A 23303-nucleotide genomic window follows, 5' to 3' on the forward strand; every position below is an offset into this window, starting at 1 on the left:
ATCCATTACTATCTGCTTTTGCATACCATGGTGATAGGGTTTTCAGAGAGCCTAATGTACACAGACAAATATAGAAATAGTGTTATGACACACTCTGTGCTGTTAGTCCAAAAAGGAGTTTGTTACATGCTGTACTAATAGCACCATCTTTAGCTAAGGTTACACAGCCATTCTGATTATAAAGACCCTGTTTTCAATTGCTCAGTTATAAGTGTGCCAAATTTTAGCCATGTGGGGTGTAATTTCCCATGCTGGGTGCCTTCCTCAGGCTGGCTTTTTTGTTTTTTTAAGTTTCAGCAAAAATGGTTCAGTAGTTTGTGAAAATAAGATTAGGAAAAAGTAAGTGGTTTTGCCCATGTTAAAGTCAAATCCAAAACTGTGTCATTGAGAAGTTTAGTGCCACCATGCTATGGAACAGTGACTGGAAATTTGGCAGGGGTGTCATCCTGGCCTCGGACGTGTCTTTCGCTGTTCCTGTGATTAAACCACACACATTTGCCCAAGTTCTAAAGATTTGGAAAAAAAAAAATCTCAATTCATACATGCTCAATAGAGTCTTCTTGGAGTTTGGCAGCTAAATTCTGCAGGGTGGCAGGACTGAGCAAGACTTACTTTGCAGTTGCTACTTCTGGCTGCAGTGGCACTGAACAACTGACTTCAAAAAAGGGAGACTGTCTCTCTTTGTAGTCTGTGTTCCCATTGTTGGGGCTCAGGCAGCAAGGAGGAAAAAGCCTTTTGACTTGAATGCAGAGGGGGTGAGAACTGGACCTGGGATGGGTGGCAGTAGAGGGAGTAGATTGGGACAAGAGGATGGGGGGAGACTGGGGCTGAGACAGAACTGTGGAAGTAAGAGCTTGCCTTGTGGGGGAGGGAGACTGGAATTGGGAGCCAGCTGTGGGGAAGGGAAATGTGGGTATGAGAAAGGATTGGGAACCAGTACAGGGGGAAGATTAGGATTTAGAGCCATTGCAGCAGGGAAGAGAGATCACATGAGGAGCCAGTGGTAGGTTGGGGGCTAGGACTGGCTAGGTGAGGAAGTAAGGAGACTGGAGTGAAGAGCCTGGGGAGGGAAACTGGGAGTGGGAGCTGAGGTGGAGGAATGAAGACTCAGACGTGCTGTTCAGAGGGGAGGCAAGTACTTGCTAGATGAGAAGACTGAGACCGTGATGAGACGCTAGAGGGAGGATACGAAGAGCTGGTGGGGAGAGCAAAGAGAGGATTGGGATGGGTATAACTTGGAGAGCTTGGGGCAAAAGGAGTCAGGCTTGAGGGGACCATTAGAGTGAACTCTCCTCCAGAACCTGGAATGTAACCCAAAATTCCCAAACCTTCCATTACCTCTGCTCTCAGCAAATATCATCTGTGAACCCCATTAGCAGTGTTTCTTATCCACGTCTAGTGGCTGGCCCATATATACATGATGACAGTCTGATAGTGCCATCAGTAACTCTGTTAGCTTAAGTGGCAGAGATGTGTGTTGTGAATCCAAAGGTTCCAGCTCTGTTATTGTCACCTACATTGTTCATCTCTGTTCCACGTGATGGAATGTCTATTTTTTCACTTTGTTTTTTTAAAAACCAATGGGATTGCACACAATTTAAAGTTAAAAGAATGTTAAGTTTGCAAAGATAGGCACTCAAGTTAGCAAATGCAGAATGAAGGTTACCTGTGCAATCCTAATTTGGTCTCCTTGTCCGTGTGTTATAGCCTTTAGTTACATGATCACATACTATATCCCTTTGTAAATGACTAGAGGATTGCTAATGTGATGCCAATTTTTAAAAAGGGGTCCAGAGGTGATCCTGGTAATCATAGGCTGGTAAGCCTGACTTCAGTACCTGGCAGACTGGTTGAAACAATAATAAAGAACAGAATTGTCAGACACATAGTTGAACATAATTTGTTGGGGAATAGTCAACTTGATTTTTATAAAGGAAAATCATGCCTCAGCAATCTACTAGAATTTTTTAAGGGGGTCAACAAGCATGTGGACAAGGGGGATCTAGTGGATATAGTGTACTTAGATTTTCAGAAAGCCTTTGACAAGGTCTCTCATCAAGGGCTCTGAAGCAAAGTAAGCTGTCCTGGGATAAGAGGGAAGGTCCTCTCATGGATTGGTAACTGGTTAAAAGATAGGAGACAAAGGCTAGGAATAAATTATCAGTTTTCAGATTGGAGAGAAGTAAATAGTGGTGTCCTCCAGGGGTCTGTACTGGGACCAGTACTGTTCAACGTATTCAGAAATGATCTAGAAAAAGGTGTAAACAGTGAGGTTGCAAAATTTGCAGATGACACAGAACTATTCAAGATAGTTTAGTCAAAAGCGGACTGCAAAGAACTACAAAGGGATCTCACAAAACTGGCTGACTCAGCAACAAAATGACAGCTGAAATTCAGTGTTGATAAATGCAAAGTAATGCACATTGGAAAACATAATCCCAACTGTACATATAAAATGATGGTGTCTAATTTAGCTATTACCACTCAGGAAAGAGATCTTGGAGTCATTGTGGATAGTTTGCTGAAAACATCCTCTCCGTGTTTAGTGGCAGTCAAAAAAGTGAGCAGAATGTTGGGAATCATTAAGAAAGGGGTAGATAAGAGAAAATATCATATCGCCTTTCTATAGATCCATGTTATGCCCACATCTTGAATATTGCATGTAGATGTGGTTGCCCCATCTCAAAAAAGATATATTGGAATTGGAAAAGGTTCAGAAAAGGGCAACAAAAATGATTAGGGGTATGGAACAGTTTCCATATGAGAAGAAATTAATAAGACTGGGACTTTTCAGCTTGGAAGAGAGATGATTAAGGGGGATATGATAGAGGTCTATAAAATCATGACTGGTATGGAGAAAGTAAATAAGGAAGTATTATTTACTCCTTCTCATAACACAAGAACTAGGGGGTCACCAAATGAAATTAATAGGCAGTGGGTTTAAAACAAACAAAAGGAAGTATTTCTTCACACAATGCACAGTCAACCTGTGGAACTCCTTGCCAGAGGATGCTGTGAAGGCCAAGACTATAACAGTGTTCAAAACAGAACTAGATAAATTCATGGAGGATAGGTTCATCAATAGCTGTTAGCCAGGATGGGCAGGGATGGTGTCCCTAGCCTCTGTTTGCCAGAAGCTGGGAATGGGTGACGGGATGGATCACTTGATGAGTACCTATTCTGTTCATTCTCTCTGTTGGAAGACAGGATACTGGGCTAGATGGACCTTTGGTCTGACCCAGTATGGCCGTTCTTATGTATGATTAGTAGACTATATATAGCTATAAAGTAGAATAGTGTTTGTTCATCTACTTTACAAGTCTCAATAATGCATTATAGTGGCTGTTGTCATTGAGATCAAACTTCTTATGGATGGGAAGGTTGTTTTGAGTTTCTTCTCTCCACAACTTCAGAGCAGCAATACAGATGCAAAGTTGAGACTGGCTTGTTGCTCAGACAGAAATTTGCAGTCTAGGTAGGTGTACATTAACGAATTGCATGGAAAAGGCATGTCTGTTCTGCCCTGCATTTTGGAGTAAGGGGATGCAAATAGCAGTGTATACCAAAGAGCTGTGCTTTCTCTCTCCTACGAGGATGCTGTAGGTGCAGTCTTGAAGGTCCTGGGTTCACACTAATATAGATTTGAGTTCATGCCCACAGCATCTCCATGGTGGAGTTACAGAGCAGCACTTTGGTACATACTGCTATTCACATCTCCTTAGTCTGAACTGTGGGGCATTATAGACATGCCTGATGTTTAGCATCAGAATTGTATACCTTAGCTAGTGATTTCCACAGTTTAATTTTTATAATAATTGTTCTCTGTAGTAGCACTTCCAACCATAACTGTTAGCTAATGAAGTTCTTGCTTGGGAAACCCATGGTTTGGCATTAGTAATTTAATATTTAAATATCCATAGTAATGCCACAAAACCTTGAGCAGGGAAGAGAGAAGCAGGAGAAATTAAGTACAGTAGAACCTCAGAGTTACGAACACCAGAGTTACGAACTGATCATTCAACCACACACCTCATTTGGAACTGGAAGTATACCATCAGGCAGCAGCAGAGACCAAAAAAAGCAAGCACAGTACAGTATTGTGTTAAATGTAAGCTACTAAAAAAAAAAAAGGAAAGCAGCATTTTTCTTCTGCATAATTAAATTTCAAAGTTGTATTATGTCAGTGTTCAGTTGTAAACTTTTGAAAGAACAGCCATAATGTTTTGTTCAGAGTTGCAAACATTTCAGAGTTATGAACAACCTCTGTTCACAAGCTGTTTGTAACTCTGAGGTTCTACTGTATGCAAAAGGAGCCTGGAGTCCATGAAGATCAGCATCTCTGTTCTGCCCAGGGCCCCTTACCAGCAATATTTTTCCCCTCTCTTTTCTCTTCTTCTCTTTTCCCTTCCCTCTTTTTCATGCCAAGAAGTCTCCTTCCCATCCTTAGTCTCCTTTTTTCATTTCACCTGTCTCTTTGTGCCCTTGCTTTCCTTTGCTCCATTCACATTTGTTAACAGCAGGTGCCCATAGAGGCGTGCAGTGAAGGAAACTATATAGAAAGTGTTGTTAGAAAGGTAAGGTGGAAAGCAGTATTGTTGCTCTTTATGCCTCCAGTCTCCTCCTCCTGGCATTTCTCCATGCCTCTCCTATATCATTCCCTGTAGTTTTCTAACTGTGTATATCACCATCAGATTTCATGTGTAAAGATTTCAGTGCTGAATGTTTCAGTGCTTGAAGTGCTGTGATACTCAGGCATTCATGCACTAGTGAAATCTTAATATGTTAAGATGATACTGAATTCCAGGTTGATAATGCCAAACAAGACAGCATTTGAGGCACTTGCAGCATGTTTTTTCCTAATGCAGACTTTTCTCCTCTGATTCTTCATTTTCTCACTGTAGTGTATTCCTTTTTATACCTATTCCTTTTTACTTCTGCTATAAGTTGTAATTCCTTTATCTCCTAGGCTACTATTTTTCATCTTTTCACCATGTTTCTTCTCGTGTGCATCTTCTGTTTGCTCCCTGCCACTCCACCTGCCCTTCTTTCCACAACTAGACTCTCCTGTCCTGCCTGCTCTCGTTACATTTCATAACCACATCAGGTTTCCCTTCTCAGGAAATCTCTGTTAACCTCTTCAGTCCCTACCTTCCTGCTCCAGGCGTCCATCCTATCCAGTCTTCCTACCAATGCAGCCTTTGTTAGTTGAGACTTAAAAATATGTATCCAATGAGACGGTGTCATGTTTTCTGTTATCTGATCCTGGAGAACTTTTTATAGTCCTCCAAAATCTTAAATATTTGTAACAAACAGGCAGCGTAACTAAGCTATCTTTTGGTTTGATCCTTCCTGTTCTCTCTGGATAGTACATAAAGATAAAGATTCTTGAATTAACTTTGAAAACCTGCTATTGCTTATAACATGCTTAAAAAAAAAGAGAGAAATCGAGGAAATATATAAGAACTTCATTTTGATTGAGTAGGATATAAACATTAATCCTACACTTTCAAAATTCTTAGGAAAAATTTCTGCCATATGATAGTTAAATATACCAAATCAAAAGCAAACTGGTCACCATTCAAATGTTTGGAAGGCAATAGAGAAAATAGCTTTAGAATATAAGTTTAGACTCTTGTCTTTAACTATGGAGTCTACTGATTCCTCCATAATTTGCTTTTCACCATTCATTAGGATAAGCTTTATTTTGTTAATACTGTATTGTGTGCAGGATTTAGTAGTGGTGGATGATGAAGAGATGGGCAGCATGGAAAAGGAGCAGTTTGGTTGGCAACGAGGTCTATATTATTTTGATTGGGTAAAAAATCTCATGGTGCATGCACACAACCTGACTTTGCTCTTCCTCCCCACTGGTTATTTTTGAGCCGTTGTAAATTCCCACATGCTTGCAGAAAGTGACTTTGGCATTGGCAGTTGTATGCGTTCTAACAAAAGTTTCCATTCTCTGCAGAGTAATGGCTTTAAATTCACACAAATCTGAAAAGAAGAAGAAGAAGTTATACAAGGACTCGCTTTCTTTGGCAGCCATGATCCGGAAGTTCCAAAAGGAGAAGGAAGCCCTGAGGAAGAAAGAATCCAATCCAGAACCACCAGTGACTATTGCCACCTCCACCCCTAGTAAAGCCCCTTCCTCCTCTGCTACCACAGGAAATGATGTCTCAGACTTGAACCTCAGGGTTACCGATCCTGTCCTCTCCATTTTTGGTAGCACAAATGAGCATGAGCTCCTGCAGGAAGCCGAAAGTGCCCTGGAGATTCTGGGAGAAATTGACTTTGACAAGCTGCTTGACGGCACCTCTAATGGCAGCCCAGTGTCCGAGCCATCAGGAGAGAATGGAAGTGCCACTCAGCCAACCAACACCTCTCAGGTCATGACACCAAAGCAGGTGCCTGCCCTCCCAGAAGGCCTGCCTGTACTTCTTGAAAAGCGCATTGGAGACCTACGAATAGTAAGTGTAAACTCATTGGTAGGGGATTGCATTCAAGGACCCTTGAGAGCCGAGAGGAATAGTTACAGCCTAAGCTGCATTGTCATACCCTTTAAATGCTGGTAGAAATATCAGGAAGGGATCATAATTGTTTGGTTCACCCCCAGGGGCTGAGAGTAAGATTAAGTAGGTGAAACTAAGCAAAGATGATGTAGGTTGAATATAAAGGAAATATTTGCCAGAAACAAGATCTATTGTTTAGTTTATTTTACCTCACAATAGCTTGTGGAATGCTTTCCGTAGGGAAGTAGTGGGAACTTCATTGCTTGAGCTAAAATGACTACACAAAACAGTTGAATATTCTGTACAGAAAAATCCAGTACTAGTGAGTTTTGGGCTTGGATAGACTAGATGACTTAATAAATCTTTTCCATCTTTAACTCCTAATTCCTTGCTCATTTATTTTGCTAATATTGTCTTTTTATTCCTGCCCTTCTTGCCAAGTTCAATCAGGAAGGAGTAAACTGGTGATATTTTTAAAGAGACTTTCCCACTTTGTATCAGGGAGAGACACAATATGTCCTTTCAGTTTCAGTGGTAATTTTTAGAACTTGGACTCTTTTGCTAATTTTAATGATTTCTGAACATTTTCATTTGTAGATGTAGGAAGGAGGACAGAGTCCAAGTTCATTCACAAAGATACTGTCAGGTTTAAAATCTTTAAGGATTTAGTTTTTGTTTTTTTTTAAATCTAAGTTATTTTATTGTAACCTTAATCTTATTGAAACTGAAAGTATTAATTTTTTCACCATGCTGCTTATTTATTGTGTGCATATCAATTTGAAGGATGAAAAATAAACTAGTCAGTTTTTCTTTGGGTGATTATATGTCCATTCCACTTCAGGGATAGCGTGCACCCAGTGCACTATGGTCAATTTTTTCCTTCAAGGATACCCATTGAAGTGGCACATGCATCCCCAGCTACCCTGCACTGCTGCATGGTGTGATAGAGGGTGGGGCTGTCCCTAACCTCTCCCTCCTCAGTACCTTACCACCCATGACCGTTGTCATGCAATTGCAAGTTCTGTCCTTCTATTTATATATAACTTGTACCCATTTTTATTAGTTTAGTAGTTTATAGTGTTAGCGATGGTTATAAGTTTTTCTTTTAAATTTTTTTCAAAAACTTCAGTTCCCATTACTGGGAACCATACTAGGGCATGTCTTGGTTACTAGGATTTAAGCCCTGCTGCTCCTGCAAGGAGCTGATGCCACTGAGTGACTTGCATTCCTGTTGCCTGAAGCGTCTTGGGGAGTTGCACATCAGGGATCAGTCTCAATTTTGTAGGGACTTTAAACCTAGAACCAAGAAAGACAGGACAGGCTGACTTAAATTTCTCCTTATGGAAGAAGCGCTGTACCTTCCTGCTTTGAATGGATGCTGAGTGTTCTGGCTTCAGTGAGCACCACTCCACCTGTATTGTCTGAGTCTCTGCACTGATCACCTTTCCTAGTGCTGAGGACGTAACATCGCAGGTCTGCCCCCAAAGGGAGAGGGAGAATCTGTCACCGAAGTTCAGCAGGCATGCAGATAATGGAAGTAGAGAGCACTCGAAGTTGAGGCACTCCATGAGGCAATCATTTGCTCAGTCAGGACTGTCGAATCTGGCACAGGCACTGTCGCATCCGGCCCATGAAGTGGCACAGTGAAGCTCCTCTGTGCTGTCTGTATTGACTCATCAACCATAGACAATCTTGGTGCCATCAACTCCAGTGGCTTATACTGCTGCAAGTGACTTATTGAGCCTCTCGGTACCATTGTCTCAGGTGGTGTAGGAGACCTCTTATCTGGTACCAAAGACCACAGGTCAAACTTTGCCAGCTACTACAATACAGACTTTGGTACCATGGGCGCCTCTGGATATCCAAGAGCCTCATTGTGTGGTGCCATCAAGAGGGAAGCTGGAGATGATTTCTCTGGTACCATCATCCCAGGACTTCCAGTGCTGATCACGAGCACAAACATGAACAGCACCTCCCTTCCTCCTTGGTCAGAAGAGGCTGATTCATCTTCAGACTATGAAGTCATGTCATGTATTTCTTCATTCCCCTCTGAGGTCTTAACACCCTGGCACCCTGAGCAGGGACTGTCCTGACTGACCTGTAGTGATCCATGGCCTGGAAGTAATTAGGCTCCTCTGCCTAACCAATTGCTGTTTTGGAACCCTTGAGAATTTCCCCCCTACTTCCAGGTCCTTTCCACGCCCACCCCTTTCTGCTGCATCAAGTAAGGTCAAGTACCATCCCACCAAGGAGAGCATGCCTGGTACCAGGCTCAGTATCAAGCAGGAGGATGTTGCTCAGGTGAATCTCCCCTTTGAAAAGCCAGGGGAGGGTCTACCTTAGCCAATTTTGGCTTCATCCTGTTCATTACCTGATGAGGCAGTGGTTTCAGAGGATTCGTCACCCCCACCTGTTGACTATTTGGCCCATCAAGACCTTTTAAAAAGAGTGGGTTCCACCTTGAATATCCAGGTGGAAGAAGTTTGAGTCATCCCACAGGCTGATTGACATTTTAGCTACTGCAGGACCTTCTTGGGTGGTGCTTCCAATTAATGAAGTTATTGTGGAGCCCACCAAGGTTTTGTAGCAAACTCTGTCTTCCCTTCCTCCCACATCAAAGCTGGCTAAGTTCAAACCCTTCAAATGTGTATGGAGAGGTGGGAGTGGGGATTGTGTTTCCTCCTCCTCCTCAGCCAGTGTTGACCCTGGTTACAGATGCTTCTGTCCTCAGGGAGGCCTCAGCTGGGTTCCCTGCAGGTGCATGGTTTGTGGTCTACACAGGATTTAACTCTGCATATAAATGACTGAGAATTAAGGGCCATTCAGCTAAGGGAAGAAATCTGTGTATACTTGCAGACAATATGGCAGATACGTTTTATGTGAACAGGCAAGGAGGGGCATGCTCAACTCTATGCCTAGAGGCAATCAACCTGTGGGACTTTTCCATCACCAGTTAAATCAACCTCAAAACCTCTCACCTTCCATGCATGAAGGACAATTTGGCAGACCAGTTAAGCAGATTGTTTTACCAACCACCATGAGTGGTCTCTGTCTAGGCATTTCCAAGTCCATTTTCTAGCTGTGAGGGACTCCCCAGGTAGACCTCTTTGCAACAAAAGTCAATAGGCAATGTCATCAGTTTTGCTCTCAATAAGGTCACAGCCTGGAGTCTCTCTGACACTTTTCTGTTACCCTGGACAAACCTGATCTTGTACACATTTCCTCCAGTTCCACTCTTTCCCAGAGTATTGTTAAAAATCAGATAGGACCATACAATAGATCAGACTTATAGCTCCAAGTTGGCCTTGGCAACACTGGTTTTCCACTTGATCAAAGTTAGTCACGCTGCCAGCAGACCCACATCTAATCTCTCTGGACCACAGTCACCTCCTCCACTCCATACTGCAGGCCCTCCATGTGACAGACTGGATCGCTCTGTGGCTAACCTCCTAGGAAGAGGCTTGTGCAAGACGAGTTAAGATATGCTTTTTAAATCCTAGAAAATAATCCATTGGGTATATTTACCTAGCAAAGTGGAAGAGATTCTCTGTCTTGTTCCAGCAGAAATCTGTTTACCCGATCCGGTTACCAATGCATCATATTCTGGATTATCTGTTATCCCTAAAACATTAGTTTAATCAAAGTCCATCTAGCAACTGTTTCGGCTTTTCACCCTCTGATTGATAATCATTGTCTTTTCCAACTCTGTTGCAATTAAGTTTTTGAAGGCTCTGGAGAGGTTGTACCCACTTGAACTTGGAGGTGTCAAAACTAATGGGTGCTCCCATTGAACCTTAGTTACATTTTCCTTGCTATATATCTCATTGAATGTAGCCTTTTTGGTGGCAATCACCTCAGCCAGCAGATTAGGTGAATTATGTATTCTAATAAGGTGGGTGACACATCTTTTATTGGACCAATTTCTGTTGGGGAGGGACACAAGCTTTTGAAAGCTTCTCTCTCTCTCTCTCCAATAGAAGTTGGTCCAATAAAAGATATTGCATCACCCACCTTGTGTCTAATGTCCTCGGACCAACATGGCTACAACAACACCGCATATGTACTTTGTCTGGTCCTCTGTATGTGATCTAGAAGGACAAGGTTTACATGCATTCACATCCAAAGTTTCTTAAAAAGGTAGTGTCTCGCTTGCATGTCAATCAATCAATATACCTATTTTCTTTCTTTCTGAAGCCTCATGCTCATAAGGATGAGGAGAGACACCACGCTTTAAAATGTCAGGAGAGAATTAGGTTTCTATTTGGACAGGACCAAATAATTTAAATCATCACAATTGGTTGTAACACATTGACTATGGAAACAGATTGGAGAACATTTTTCATTTTAAAAAAAAATGACATTCTCTATATAGTCAATTGCACTGCTGTGTGATTATTACATTATCTGTAGTCTCACATATTAGAATATCACACTTGCACATTGCTCCAGGCATTCACAAGCACACCCTTTTTCAGTATCCTAACATGCTAAAAATAGCAGTGAAGATGCAGCAGTATGGGTTAGCAACGCATGTATCCAGGGTCTCCAGGCCAGCTTGTACAGCCTGTGCTAAAGCCCATGCCACTGTGTCTTCACTCTTATTTTAGTCTCTTACCCAGATTAAAGCTAATGTGGGTATGCCTACCAGAGCTGCCTGTCACACCTTCAATTTCAGTGTAGACTGAGATCAGTGGGAAGGAGTAGGAGCAAGACCATCTTTCCTCCCACTCCCCATAGGGCTAGGAAGATTCATAGATTCATAGACTTAAGGTCAGAAGGGATCATTGTGGTCATCTAGTCTGACCTCCTGCACAATGCAGGCCACAGAATCTCACCCACCCACTCCTGGAACAAACCCCTAACCTATGTCTGAGTTATTGAAGTCCTCAAATCATGGTTTAAAGACCTCAAGGTGCAGAGAATCCTCCAGCAAGTGACCTGTGCCCCATGCTGCAGAGGAAGGCGAAAAATCTCCAGGGCCTCTGCCAATCTTTCCTGGAGGAAAATTCCTTCCCGACCCCAAATATGGCGATTAGTTAAACCCAGAGCATGTGGACAAGACTCACCAGCCAGCACCCAGGAGAGAATTCTCTGTAGTAACTCAGATCCCACCCCATCTAACATCCCATCACAGACCATTGGACATATTTACCTGCTAATAATCAAAGATCAGTTAACTGCCAAAATTAGGCTATCCCATCATACCATCCCCTCCATAAACTTATCAAGCTTAGTCTTGAAGCCAGATATGTCTTTTGCCCCCACTACTCCCCTTGGAAGGCTGTTCCAGAACTTCACTCCTCTAATGGTTAGAAACCTTCGTCTAATTTCAAGTCAAAACTTCTACATAGGAAGATACAGGAACAGCAGGAGGGAGCACAGATAGGATCTCCACTCCACGAAACCAAAGCTGGAGAGAATACTGGATAGCACCATAGAGGAAGAAGTGGATGTGGCTCCTGTCTGCATGGTTCCTTCACAGGGGTTCCATCAGGAGCAGTGGAGATAGGTCCTCTTAGGAAGGCAGAGGATTTGCAGCAGGAACCAGTAATCCTAGGGAGGAAGAGAATCCTTAATGAGCTGAGAGGAGAGATTTCACTGTTGCTTCAACTGTTGGTATAGTTTGAGTCATGTTTTTCTCTTCAGGTGAGCCACTGTCCCAGTATGATTTTATTTTTATTTTTTTTTACGGGGGGAGGATATCCCTGCTGGTGGAATCTTTTGGAGGAGACATTAAAACAAAGGTCCTAATAACTTTTTTCATTGAAAGATCCTTTGGCACTTTTAGCAAGAATGGGGTACTAATCCCAGAGACCTGGCAACATTCTAAATTGAATGATTGTTTTGCCTATCTGCGCTTCTCCTGCAGTTTCAATTCGATATACACCTCTACCCTGATATAACGCAGTCCTTGGGAGACAAAAAAAAAAAAAATCTCACTGTTATAGGTGAAGACCGTGTTATATCAAACTTACTTTGCCCCCTTGTTCCCTGACCTCCCACTCCAGAGACCCCCATCCCTAATCATCCCCTACCCAACCCCCCTGTCCCCTGACTGCTCTGACCCCATCCACCTCCCCGCCCCCACCCAACAGGCACTCACTGGCAGCGGCGGGAAGCGGAGCAGCCGGGCCCCAGTCCGCTCCACTCCGCCAGCTCCCAGCTATGGTGCTCCATTTCCCACCGTCGGTGAGTGCGGGGAGATTGGGGAAAGGATGCACCCCCGCACTCACCTGCAGCAGGAAGCAGAGCAACGCGGCCCCAGCCTGCTCTGCTTTCCTTGCCACAGCTGCAGCCGTGTCGCTGGGGGACAGCTGGGGAAAGGTCCTGCACTCACCTGTGGCGGGAAGTGGAGCACCATGGCTGGGAGCTGGCAGAGTGGAGCTGGCTGGGGCTGGGCTGCTCCACTTCCTGCTGCCGGTGAGTGCGGGGAGGTTGGGGAAAGGACACCCTCCACACTCACCGGTGGCAGGAAGCAGAGCGCTGCAGCTGGAAGCTGGCGGAGTGGAGGGGACTGGGGCTGGGCTGCTCCACTTCCGCCACTGCTGGTGAGTGCTGGGGGGCTCCCTTCCCTCCAAGCCCCCTTCCCCGAGCCACACAGCTGGGGCCGGGGTGAGGGAAGCAGAGCAGGCTGCTCCCAGCCCCCCGCTAATCCCTCGGGCCGCTCTGGGACTGCGGGGCCCCCAAAAGTGCCCTCCCACAGCTCCTGCCCCCCAGACCCTGGGGAAGGGGAGCCCCTGACCACCCCTGAGACCCTCTGCCCCTTATCGAACCCCTCGGCCCTGGCCTGGCCTGGCACCCTTAACACGTTGCTCAGAGCAGCGTGTCAGAGCTTTACCGCGTTGTATGCAAACCTGCATTATATCAGGGTAGAGGTGTAGTAATATTCTTCACTTCCTGTTCTAAATAGTCTTGTAGTGATTTGGTATTTCACTGTTACGGTGGATGTATTTCAAGACAGAGTGAGATATGGCCATAAAGGTAGTTTGTATATTATTTAAGTCTGTAAAGATCTTTAGGGTAAAATGTGCTATAAATTTCTTGGTACTTTTATTGCTCTCCTTCCAGGCTGCCAAGCTGTTTGATGAAGAAGGCAGGAAGAAATTCTTCACGCAGGATATGAACAATATTCTGCTGGAGTAAGTGTTCACCTCTCTGTTTTGGGATGTTATCTTTAAATTACTCCTACAAAGACCTAAAGGAAACTAAACAAGTGGGGAAGACAAGTTAATCTAAGCCAGTTAGTGACCAGCTGAAGATCTGTACTGGTGACAAGTTCCAATACAGAGATGCATCTGTATGGTTTATCCAGTGTAAAATATTTCAGTGCCCTTGGCCTTGAGGTAGTTAGCAGAGTTCTGTGGAAGTTTGCACATCACTTCCCTACAGTCCCATGTTTTCATAAAATGAAATAATTTCAGATTTTATTAAGAAGGAAAAACCTAGCCCATTCTAATTCTCTAATCTTTGCAGCCCAGTGTCTGGTGTGGGAAGGTGATTTGTTTGGGGTGGTTTTGTATTGGGGGCAGGGTCTTGTATGATCATAGTGTAGGTTGAAAAAGAAATTTTAGAAAATGTCAAATTATTTCTGAATAAATGTAACAGCCACAGTTGATTCATTCATGGCATGAAATTGGTAGAGTAATTGCAAATTTGAATGGTATACAAAACCATGTTTAGTATTGCCAGGATAATATGCATTAGATTAGCATATTTTTCTGAATGTACTCTCATTCTTAGCTAATGGATTTTCATCTCTCTCTGCAAAAATTAGTCTTACTGACACACCTATAGAAAAACACTCCACCCTCAATGTGTGTTTGTTTGCATAACTAGAGTATGTAATGTATGCAAAGCTCCTTAGGTTTCGGCATAGTTTCCATCCTCACCCAGTATTGCCTCACTAGTTAGCTATCTCTTGTTTGTTTGTTTTGGTCAGTATTGAGCTGCAGTTACAGGAGATGAGTCCTATCGTCCGTCACAACGTGTACTCCCATCTTGAGGCTTTTGTGCCATGCAATAAGGACACACTGATAAAGCGTCTGAAGAAATTACATCTCAATGTCCAGGTAAAATGGGAAGAGAGTGGCTTCTGCAGGAGTCACGTATGTAACAGTAAGGGCAGGATGTGAGAGTCTGAAGGCAAAGCTAGTTTGCCAGGTATTTCAAGACCTTTATGGCGATGGACCTGATTCATCTTGAAGGCTAGATGAGATTAGAAATCAAGAAGGCTTTGCTTGTGCCTGGTTTCTAGCTCTGCTCTAATGGCAGATTACACAGTTAATAACACATAATGAATGGACACACAAATTGGGGTACCTGATTGTACAAAATTCCATGCAAATCAGTCATAGAATCATAGAATATCAGGGTTGGAAGGGACCTCAGGAGGTCATCTAGTCCAACCCCCTGCTCAAAGCAGGACCAATTCCCAACTAAATCATCCCAGCCAGGGCTTTGTCAAGCCTGTTCTTAAAAACCTCTAAGGAAGGAGATTCCACCACCACCTCCCTAGGTAACCCATTCCAGTGCTTCACCACCATCCTAGTGGAAAAGTTTTTCCTAATATCCAACCTAAACCTCCCCCACTGCAACTTGAGACCATTACTCCTTGTTCTGTCATCTGGTACCACTGAGAGCAGTCTAGATCCATCCTCTTTGGAACCCCCTTTCAAGTAGTTGAAAGCAGCTATCAAATCCCCCCTCATTCTTCTCTTCTGCAGATGAAACAATCCCAGTTCCCTCAGCCTCTCCTCATAAGTCATGTGCTCCAGTGCCCTAATCATTTTTGTTGCCCTCCACTGGACTCTTTCCAATTTTTCCACATCCTTCTTGTAGTGTGGGGCCCAAAACTGGACACAGTACTCCAGATGAGGCCTCACAAATGTTGAATAGAGGGGAATGATCACATCCCTCGATCTGCTGTCAATGCCCCTACTTATACAGCCCAAAATGCCATTAGCCTTCTTGGCAACAAGGACACACTGTCGACTCATATCCAGCTTCTCGTCCACTGTAACCTCAAGGTCCTTTTCTGCAGAACTGCTTCCTAGCCATTCGGTCCCTAGTCTGTAACAGTGAATGGGATTCTTCCATCCTGTGTGCAGGACTCTGCACTTGTCTTTGTTGAACCTCATCTGGTTTCTTTTGGCCCAATCCTCTAATTTGTCTAGGTCCCTCTGTATCCTATCCCTACCCTCCAGGGTATCTACCACTCCTCCCAGTTTAGTGTCATCTGCAGACTTGCTGAGAGTGCAGTCTATGCCATCCTCCAGATCATTAATGAAGATATTGAACAAAACCGGCCCCAGGACCGACCCTTGGGGCACTCCACTTGATACCGGCTGCCAACTAGACATGGAGCCGTTGATCACTACCCATTGAGCCCGATGATCTAGCCAGCTTTCTATCCACCTTATAGTCCATTCATCCAGCCCATACAACTTTAACTTGCTGGCAAGAATACCGTGAGAGACGGTATCAAAAGCTTTGCTAAAGTCAAGGAATAACACATCCACTGCTTTCCCCTCACCCACAGAGCCAGTTATCTCCTCATAGAAGGCAATTAGGTTAGTCAAGCATGACTTGCCCTTGGTGAATCCATGCTGACTGTTCCTGATCACTTTCCTCTCCTCTAAGTGCTTCAGAGTTGAAAGTCATTATCATAACAGGAGGTTAGCCAATTTAACCCTTTTTGTGAGTCTGAAAATGCTGCTTTCATAGAATCATAGGGTAAGAAGGGACTGCAAGAATCATTTAGTTTAACTCCCTTTTGTACTTATTATGACTGGTGATTTTCATGCTCCATTTTCACAGTTGCTTTGCTTTTAAATATGGGTGTGTATGTTTTCCCTGTGAAGATGAGTAAATGAAGGTATTTTGTGATCTATGATTGAATAGTAAAGCTGCCCTGGTGGTCTGTTTAATGCATTGCTACTTGTGCGAGTAGTTAGAGTTGGTGGTGGAAGAGCTCGGGACCATGCTTTGTTCAGGGCCTGGAAGTGTTCCATGGAGGCAAAAGGCTTATCACCTGTGTGGTATGGGGGGAGGGATGGGGGTGGGAGAAGGAGTAGACAGTGCCACATGTTGCATGCTACAATGTCCTCTTGCTGGTTGTAGGAATGTTGTAAAAGTCGTTCTCGGCAAATGGTTGCAGTGGCCAGGGATAAAATAATTAAGAGCCGGGAAAATGGTAGGTGCATAATATAATATCAGCTTAACATTTGCAGGAGTTTTTTTGCTATGAAAATGATCATTCCTCAAAATTTGGCAGTCTTGCATATTGCCCGAATGGCTTGTGTACAACTGGGAATTTTTGGCCACTTTAATTTTAAATTACTTACTGGCAAGTGTTGGTACCCACTTCAGTCCATTTTTCTTACTTTTCTGTCAAACACTTTTAGCCCCTTTTTGGTAAAAAGGGTCATCTGAAGAGACCAGGAGGTAATGCTGTGAGAAATGCACAAAGATAGAAATGTTTTTCTTTTTAGATATTTGCCTTTGAACATTTCAGCTGTATTAGCAATTAAACAGTAATCTATTGTTTTGTATCATTGTTAACCATAATGTGGTAGTTCAGTGCCATTTTAGAGAACCATGTTGGAATTTCCCATGCTTTTTTGTTACTGCCAATAAGCAGGTATTGCTTGAACTGTTTCTAAAGTTTCCATATTGAGACGAAGTGGGACTGTTCTTCATTTTTCCTCTGAATATTGAGGGGTGCCTCAGTTTCACCTATGCAGTTCTTAAGTCTCTAGGGGGTGAGATTGTTGCAGAGCAAAGGGCCAATGCACATAAATGGCTGACACCCTGTCCCCTGGCAACTAATGGCTGGGGCCCTTCCCCCCTGGAAGGGGATAGCTGAAGGTGTTGGAGAACAAAGAGATCAGGTGACCTCCTGGCCTGGGAAAGAGACAAAGGCCAGAAAGGAGGGGCTGGAGAGTTTGTTTGGAGCTAGCGGGGGACGAGGGGTGAGGCAGATGTGGGTGTCTGGCTCGCTGCTCCCCAGGATGGACTCAGCTGAGGGGTCCTGTTCTCTGTACCTACAAGCTCTGTTTTAGACCGTGTTCCTGTCATCTAATAAACCTTTGTTTTACTGGCTGGCTAAGAGTCATGTCTGACTGCGAAGTAGGGGTGCGGGACCCTCTGGCTTCTCCAGGACCCCACCTGGGCGGACTCGCTGTGGGAAGCGCACGAAGGGGCAGAGGATGCTGAATGCTCCAAGGTCAGACTCAGGAAGGTGGAAGCCGTGTGAGCTTCTTGCCCTGAAGACAGTCTGCTCATAGAGAGGAGACTTCACCAGAGTCCTGACTGGCTTCATAGGGCGCAGTTCCAGAGCATCGCCTGGGGACTCAGTGACACACACATTTTGATGGGAATATTGATTAGAAATCACTCTTAATGCCTGATTGCAATCTCTGAGCAGCAGCTCATAAAATATCTTGGGTATGTCCTTTCCAGTGCATATACCAAGATTACTTTGATGTTTTTGCCCCTTCCAGGATGACCGTTTGAGGGAACCGCTGCAAAAGCTGAGACTGGCTGTCAGCAATGTCATGCCTGAACAATTATTCAAGTATCAGGAGGACTGTCAAGCTCGTAATCAAGCCAAGAATGCAAAGTGCGTACTTTTGAAATCTGGATATTTGTATTTGGCGAGGGGATTCATGCAGGAAACATAGGTTAAATTTCCATGTTTCTCAATTCTGGGGTATAAATACTGCAAAGGCAATGTACTTGGACCATATAGGGGTGTAAAAGGAAATTGGAACAGTGCAAAGTAATCCTTGATTCCTTCAGCTAATTTAAGTAACACTGTCAATTAACTCTGAAAAGAGGTCCCATTAAGTGACTTTGAGGTAAGATCTTAAGGATGGGAGGAAAAGGAGGCTGTAACATATCAGGAGTGGGAAACAAGAAGATGGAATTGAAATGTAATTTTTTATGTTCTTGATTATTTTTGTCCTGATTATTAAAACTGTCCTTCACTACATGAGGGAAACTGATTTGGGCTTGGGGTTGGGTATAGGAGTAAGAATTGACTGGTGAGCATCCTCCATCTGTCATCACATTCACAGCACTAGACTGGCAGTGAGCAGGCCTGAAGGAGTCTACACAATTTGCCCTGCCAGCCAGAGGTGAGAGTCACATGGAGAGATGGAGTGGGAGGGTCTTGTTTGCCTCTTTGGGAACGGTATAATGAGAACCTGAGGGCTGCTCCCCAATTTGTACAGCCTGGTACAAGAGAATTCATGCCTTTCTTAGGGGAATACACCATGTGTCTGTGTCTTTAAGTCCTAATTCTCTCTCAAAAAAAATTGTTCTAGATTGCAAGCAGAAGATGAACGAGAGAAAAATGGGTCAGAGGAAGATGATGATGAGAAGCCAGGAAAGAGGATTGTTGGGCCAAGAAAGAAATTCCACTGGGATGATACAGTGAGGTGTGACATAACATTTCCCTTTTTCACCTTGCACAAGTTTTTTAGCCTGCCTGTGGGGACACTGAGCCACAGCACCATCTAATAAACAATCCCAGTGAGAAACACGTTCGATAAAGATTTGGGAAAGGGACAGGGGCAACATGGCTTTATAAAAAAGATAGGTATGAAGGAAGGCATCTCAGTTTCCCATGCAGCTTTGTTTCTGAAACTTGAGGGGTGAGGGACCTTAATCCCCACTCCAGTTCCTTTATACAACATAAAAATGCTGAAGCAGTATAAAAGGCCATCAGTTGTGTAAAATCCTGTATCCGGCCAAAGGGAGGCTATCCCTGATGCAGGAATTTCAGAAGAATGTTGAAAGGCTGCATCTCAAGGACTCGCCTTAGAAACTTTAATATAAGAGGATGTGCTGGGGGTGGGCTGCATCACCAGGGCCGGCTCCAGGCCCCAGCATGCCAAGCGCGTGCTTGGGGCGGCATGCTGCGGGGGGTGCTCCGCCGGTCAGCGGGAGGGCGACAGGCGGCTCCGGTGGACCTCCCGCAGGCGTGCTCCACCGGAGCCACGGGACCAGCGGACCCTCCGCAGGCACGTCTGCAGGAGGTCCACCGGAGCTGCGGGACTGGCGACCGCCAGAGCGCCCCCTGCGGAGTGCCGCCGTGCTTGGGGCGGCGAAATTGCTAGAGCCACCCCTGTGCATCACATAGCACTGTTGAGATTCTGGACAGCACCTGGAACCTCACCTGAAATACTGATGACTTGTCTACTCCAGGAAATTTAACAGTTACTGAAAATTTTTTGGTTTTTTTTTTTAGCAAATGGATCTCACTAAATCAGTATTTAAAAAGATTAAATCTCCCAGTCTAGGCAAGACTTAAATTCACTTCAGAGCAGAAACCAGCATTAGTGAAAGGTGCTGGATTTGCAGCTCTTGGACACTGATGAGGTCTTTGCCCATCTACATCTATGGCCAATATATCACAAGCTGACCTAGAGAGACTATCACTAGGGTCAAGAAGGGAGTTCAGTTTTTGTCCCATTCATTCAATCTGTCCACCAAGGCCTAAAAAGCAATTTTTCTGGTATAACTCAGTGTCAGGTGCTTTAGTGACAGTAAAAAGACAAAGTCCCTACCCAGATGAGCTTGCAGTCTCAATAAACAATGTACTGTGATGTGGAATATGGTGCATCAATAGAGCTTTTAGGCATCCTCTGTTCTAAGAAGAAATTGGAGCCATGACAGACCAGGTGTGGGAGAACGTTCCAGACATGGGGATGCCATATAAAAGAGGACATGTCAAGAACTGGAGGGCGCAGAGGGTGTTGGTCATAAGTCAGGCTGCATGTCTGTCACGGAGTCTGTGACTTCTGCAGTGGCACTCCAGGACTGCCTGAGCAGATCAGGCAGCCCTTGGGCCAGTCGCACCAGCTGCTGTTGCGGCAGTCTTGAGCTACCGCGGTCCCTCCACCCCCAGCAGCAGCAGTTTGGGTGTGGGAGGGGGCTCAGGGCTGGGGCAGAGGGTTGAGGTGTGGGGCGGTGCTTACCTTCGGGGTGACTCCCTGGAAGCGGCCAGCATGTCCCTGTAGCTCCTAGGCAGAGGAGTCTGGGGGCTTTGCACGCTGCCCCACAGCTCCCATTGGCTGTGGTTCCCGGCCAGTCGGAGCTGCGGAGCCAGAGCTCATGGCTAGGGCAGTGTTTGGAGCCCCCTTGGCCTTCCCTCCCGCTAGGAGCTGCAGGGATATGCCATCCGCTTCCAGGGAGCTGTGTGGAGCCAGGTAGGGAGCCTGCCTGGGCTGCATTTCCCCCCTGCACCCACACCCACACCTGCAATGGTCCTAGGTTTTAGTTAAGAGTATATAGTTCAAGTCATGGACAGGTCACAGGCCGTGAATTTTTGTTTACTGTCCATGACTTTTACTCAAAATACCCGGGACTAAAACATAGCCTTAGTCATAAAGCCTGGATGGAATTAAGAGGAAAGTGGAGAGGTGGGTCATCAATGTCAGTTACAATGGTTGTCTTTTACATTAGCATCTTTTCTACAAAAGTGGATTGAGACTCATGAGCTCTTTTCACAGAGGGCAGTGAACAGCCCATTACATGGCAACAACTCTTCCATTCCTCAGTCTTTCTGCTGATCATTCAAATTGACTTTTGCAGTTCATTATATGGTTCATGCCTGGCTTATCTCTTTCTTAACAGGGCTTTGTTGTGTAACCTTGTCAAGATCAAGCTGGGATGCTACGAGCTAGAGCCAAATAGAAGTCAGTCTCCTGAGGATTACCTCAAGACCTTTATGGAGACAGAGGTGAAACCACTTTGGCCTAAAGGCTGGATGCAGGCTAGGTAAGCTACTTGCTTAGTATCTCCGATTGCCACTGTGTAACAGCTTCTTGAGTCTCACTTAGGGTGACATGCTTCTACAGACTGTTGGTATAAAGGACGCTGTCATAATTTTAAAATACAGTAAATATCCTGTAACTGATAACATTTTAGGTCATTGAAGCTGAAAATTTAAAAACATTTAACTTTCATCACTGATGCAGTATATTTTTTTGCATTTCACCTGGTTTGAACAATGTAGCTACTAAAGGTTTGCTCCTTCGCTCTTTTATACTAACATGATGCTATAATATTAGGTTCCCTTATGGCAGTGGTTCTCAAACTTTTGTACCGATGACCTCTTTCAAATAGCAAGCCTCTGAGTGCAACCCCCCCTTATAAATTAAAAACACTTTTTTATATATTTAACACCATTATAAATGCTGGATGAAAGTGGGGTTTGGGATGGATGCTGACAGCTTGTGACCCCCCATGTAATAATCTCGCGACCCCCTGAGGGGTTCCGACCCCCAGTTTGAGAACCCCTACCTTATGGGGAATGTTTTGGTAACGCATCTCCTAATTGAAATGAAATGTTTCTAAAAATATTTGAATTATATTCTGTAAGTCTCTCCTAAATATACTTAAATATTATGCCACACTACATGACAGTGTCCCTTTAGAGGGTGGCTGGCAGGCATCTTTTCGCCTTATCTTGTTAAAGTAATGAAGGTCACGTAAAGTGACCAGCTGTGCTTTAAACTGTGCCAGTTGAACTGGAACATAGTTGTAGGAAAATTTACAGATTTTACAAATTAAATTTGTTTCTGTATTTACATAGAATCTTGAGGGCTGGAAGAAGAGTGCTTTTAGCGGAGGGTTACTCTCTCTGGTAGTCTGCCAGAGATTGAGTTTACTAACCTTCAGTGCATGGTCCAAGTCACATCTTTTTGGGGAAATACAGGAGATCATGGGTTGATTGCTGGGGAGACTTTTTCCTGTGATGTTTTGGGTGATATAGGAAGTGGAGCTGTCTGTGTAATCTCTGACCAATTTAACATGTGACTAGATTATTATTTTAATTTGTCAGTGCTCTGATACTATAGCAAGAGTGCACAAAACATTTTATTAATAATCTTTGTACTTTTACAGTAACTCCTCACTTAACGTTGTAGTTATGTTCCTGAAAAATGTGACTTTTTAAGTGAAACGATGTTAAGCAAATCCAATTTCCCCATAAGAATTAATGTAAATAGGGGGAGTTAGGTTCCAGGGCAACTTCCCCTACTCTGCAAGCACCAGGGGCAGGGGGCTCAACCCTCAGCCCACCCACTCCACCCCTTCCCCCAAGCTCCCACCCTTGACCCGCCTCTTCTCCCCCCCTCCCCCTTTACTTCGCACGCTGCGTCCTGGCTCCTTCCCCCCATTCCCTCTTTTCCCCTCCTTCCCCTCCCTTCTAAATGCAGCAAGCCAGCTGATTGCCATGGGAGGCGGGGGGGGGGAGCGGGAGCCTGCATGCCGAGTGCTCGTTCCTCCCTCCTGCCTCCAAAACGCCGCAAGCCAGCTGATTGCCATGGGCAGGAGCGGGGAGTAGGTGCTGATCTGCGGGGTTTGCTGGCGGGCGGTAGGCACTTGAGGGGGAGGGGCGTAGGGAGGCTGCCAGCTGTGGAGAAAGCAGGCAGCCAAACAACGTAAGAGTGGAGCATTGCACAACTTTAAATGAGTATGTTTCCCTAATTGATCAGCAACGAAACAAGCAGGGGATTGGACTAGATGACCTCCTGAGGTCCCTTCCAACCCTTATTAAAAAAAAAAAAAAATGTTAAGTGGGATGACTTTAAGTGAAGAGTTACTGTATTTCTAAACTGTCCCCTGCTAAGGCGCTTTGGATGATGTGCAATGACATAAGTAAAGTACAACAATTTCTTAATCTTGTTAAAATTCAAATAAACCAATGAACCAAGGACAATGCAGAAGGGGAAAGTAGGAGGGACGTAATAATGAGGCTAAAATGCAAGTTTGAAATAAAGTCCT

The 23303-nt window shown here is 44.5% G+C and overlaps 1 protein-coding gene across 15 annotated transcripts in view; it reads left to right on the forward strand.

Annotated features, from left to right (window-relative positions):
- UBN2 (ubinuclein 2) overlaps positions 1-23303 on the forward strand; it is a 99464-nt gene that overhangs the window by 29945 nt on the left and 46216 nt on the right. For 13 of the 15 annotated variants that reach the window (XM_044983162.1, XM_044983207.1, XM_044983189.1 and 10 more), the window contains 6 exons: positions 5969-6467; positions 13566-13648; positions 14449-14578; positions 18011-18129; positions 18836-18949; positions 21150-21293. In XM_044983162.1, coding sequence (XP_044839097.1) covers positions 5969-6467; positions 13566-13648; positions 14449-14578; positions 18011-18129; positions 18836-18949; positions 21150-21293 — 1089 coding nt within the window. The remainder of the gene's footprint in view (positions 1-5968; positions 6468-13565; positions 13649-14448; positions 14579-18010; positions 18130-18835; positions 18950-21149; positions 21294-23303) is intronic. The other 2 variants (XM_044983182.1, XM_044983198.1) reach the window with 1 other exon arrangement.

The sequence above is a fragment of the Mauremys mutica genome, chromosome 1 (assembly GCF_020497125.1).
Source record: "Mauremys mutica isolate MM-2020 ecotype Southern chromosome 1, ASM2049712v1, whole genome shotgun sequence".
Classification (NCBI taxonomy): domain Eukaryota; kingdom Metazoa; phylum Chordata; order Testudines; family Geoemydidae; genus Mauremys; species Mauremys mutica.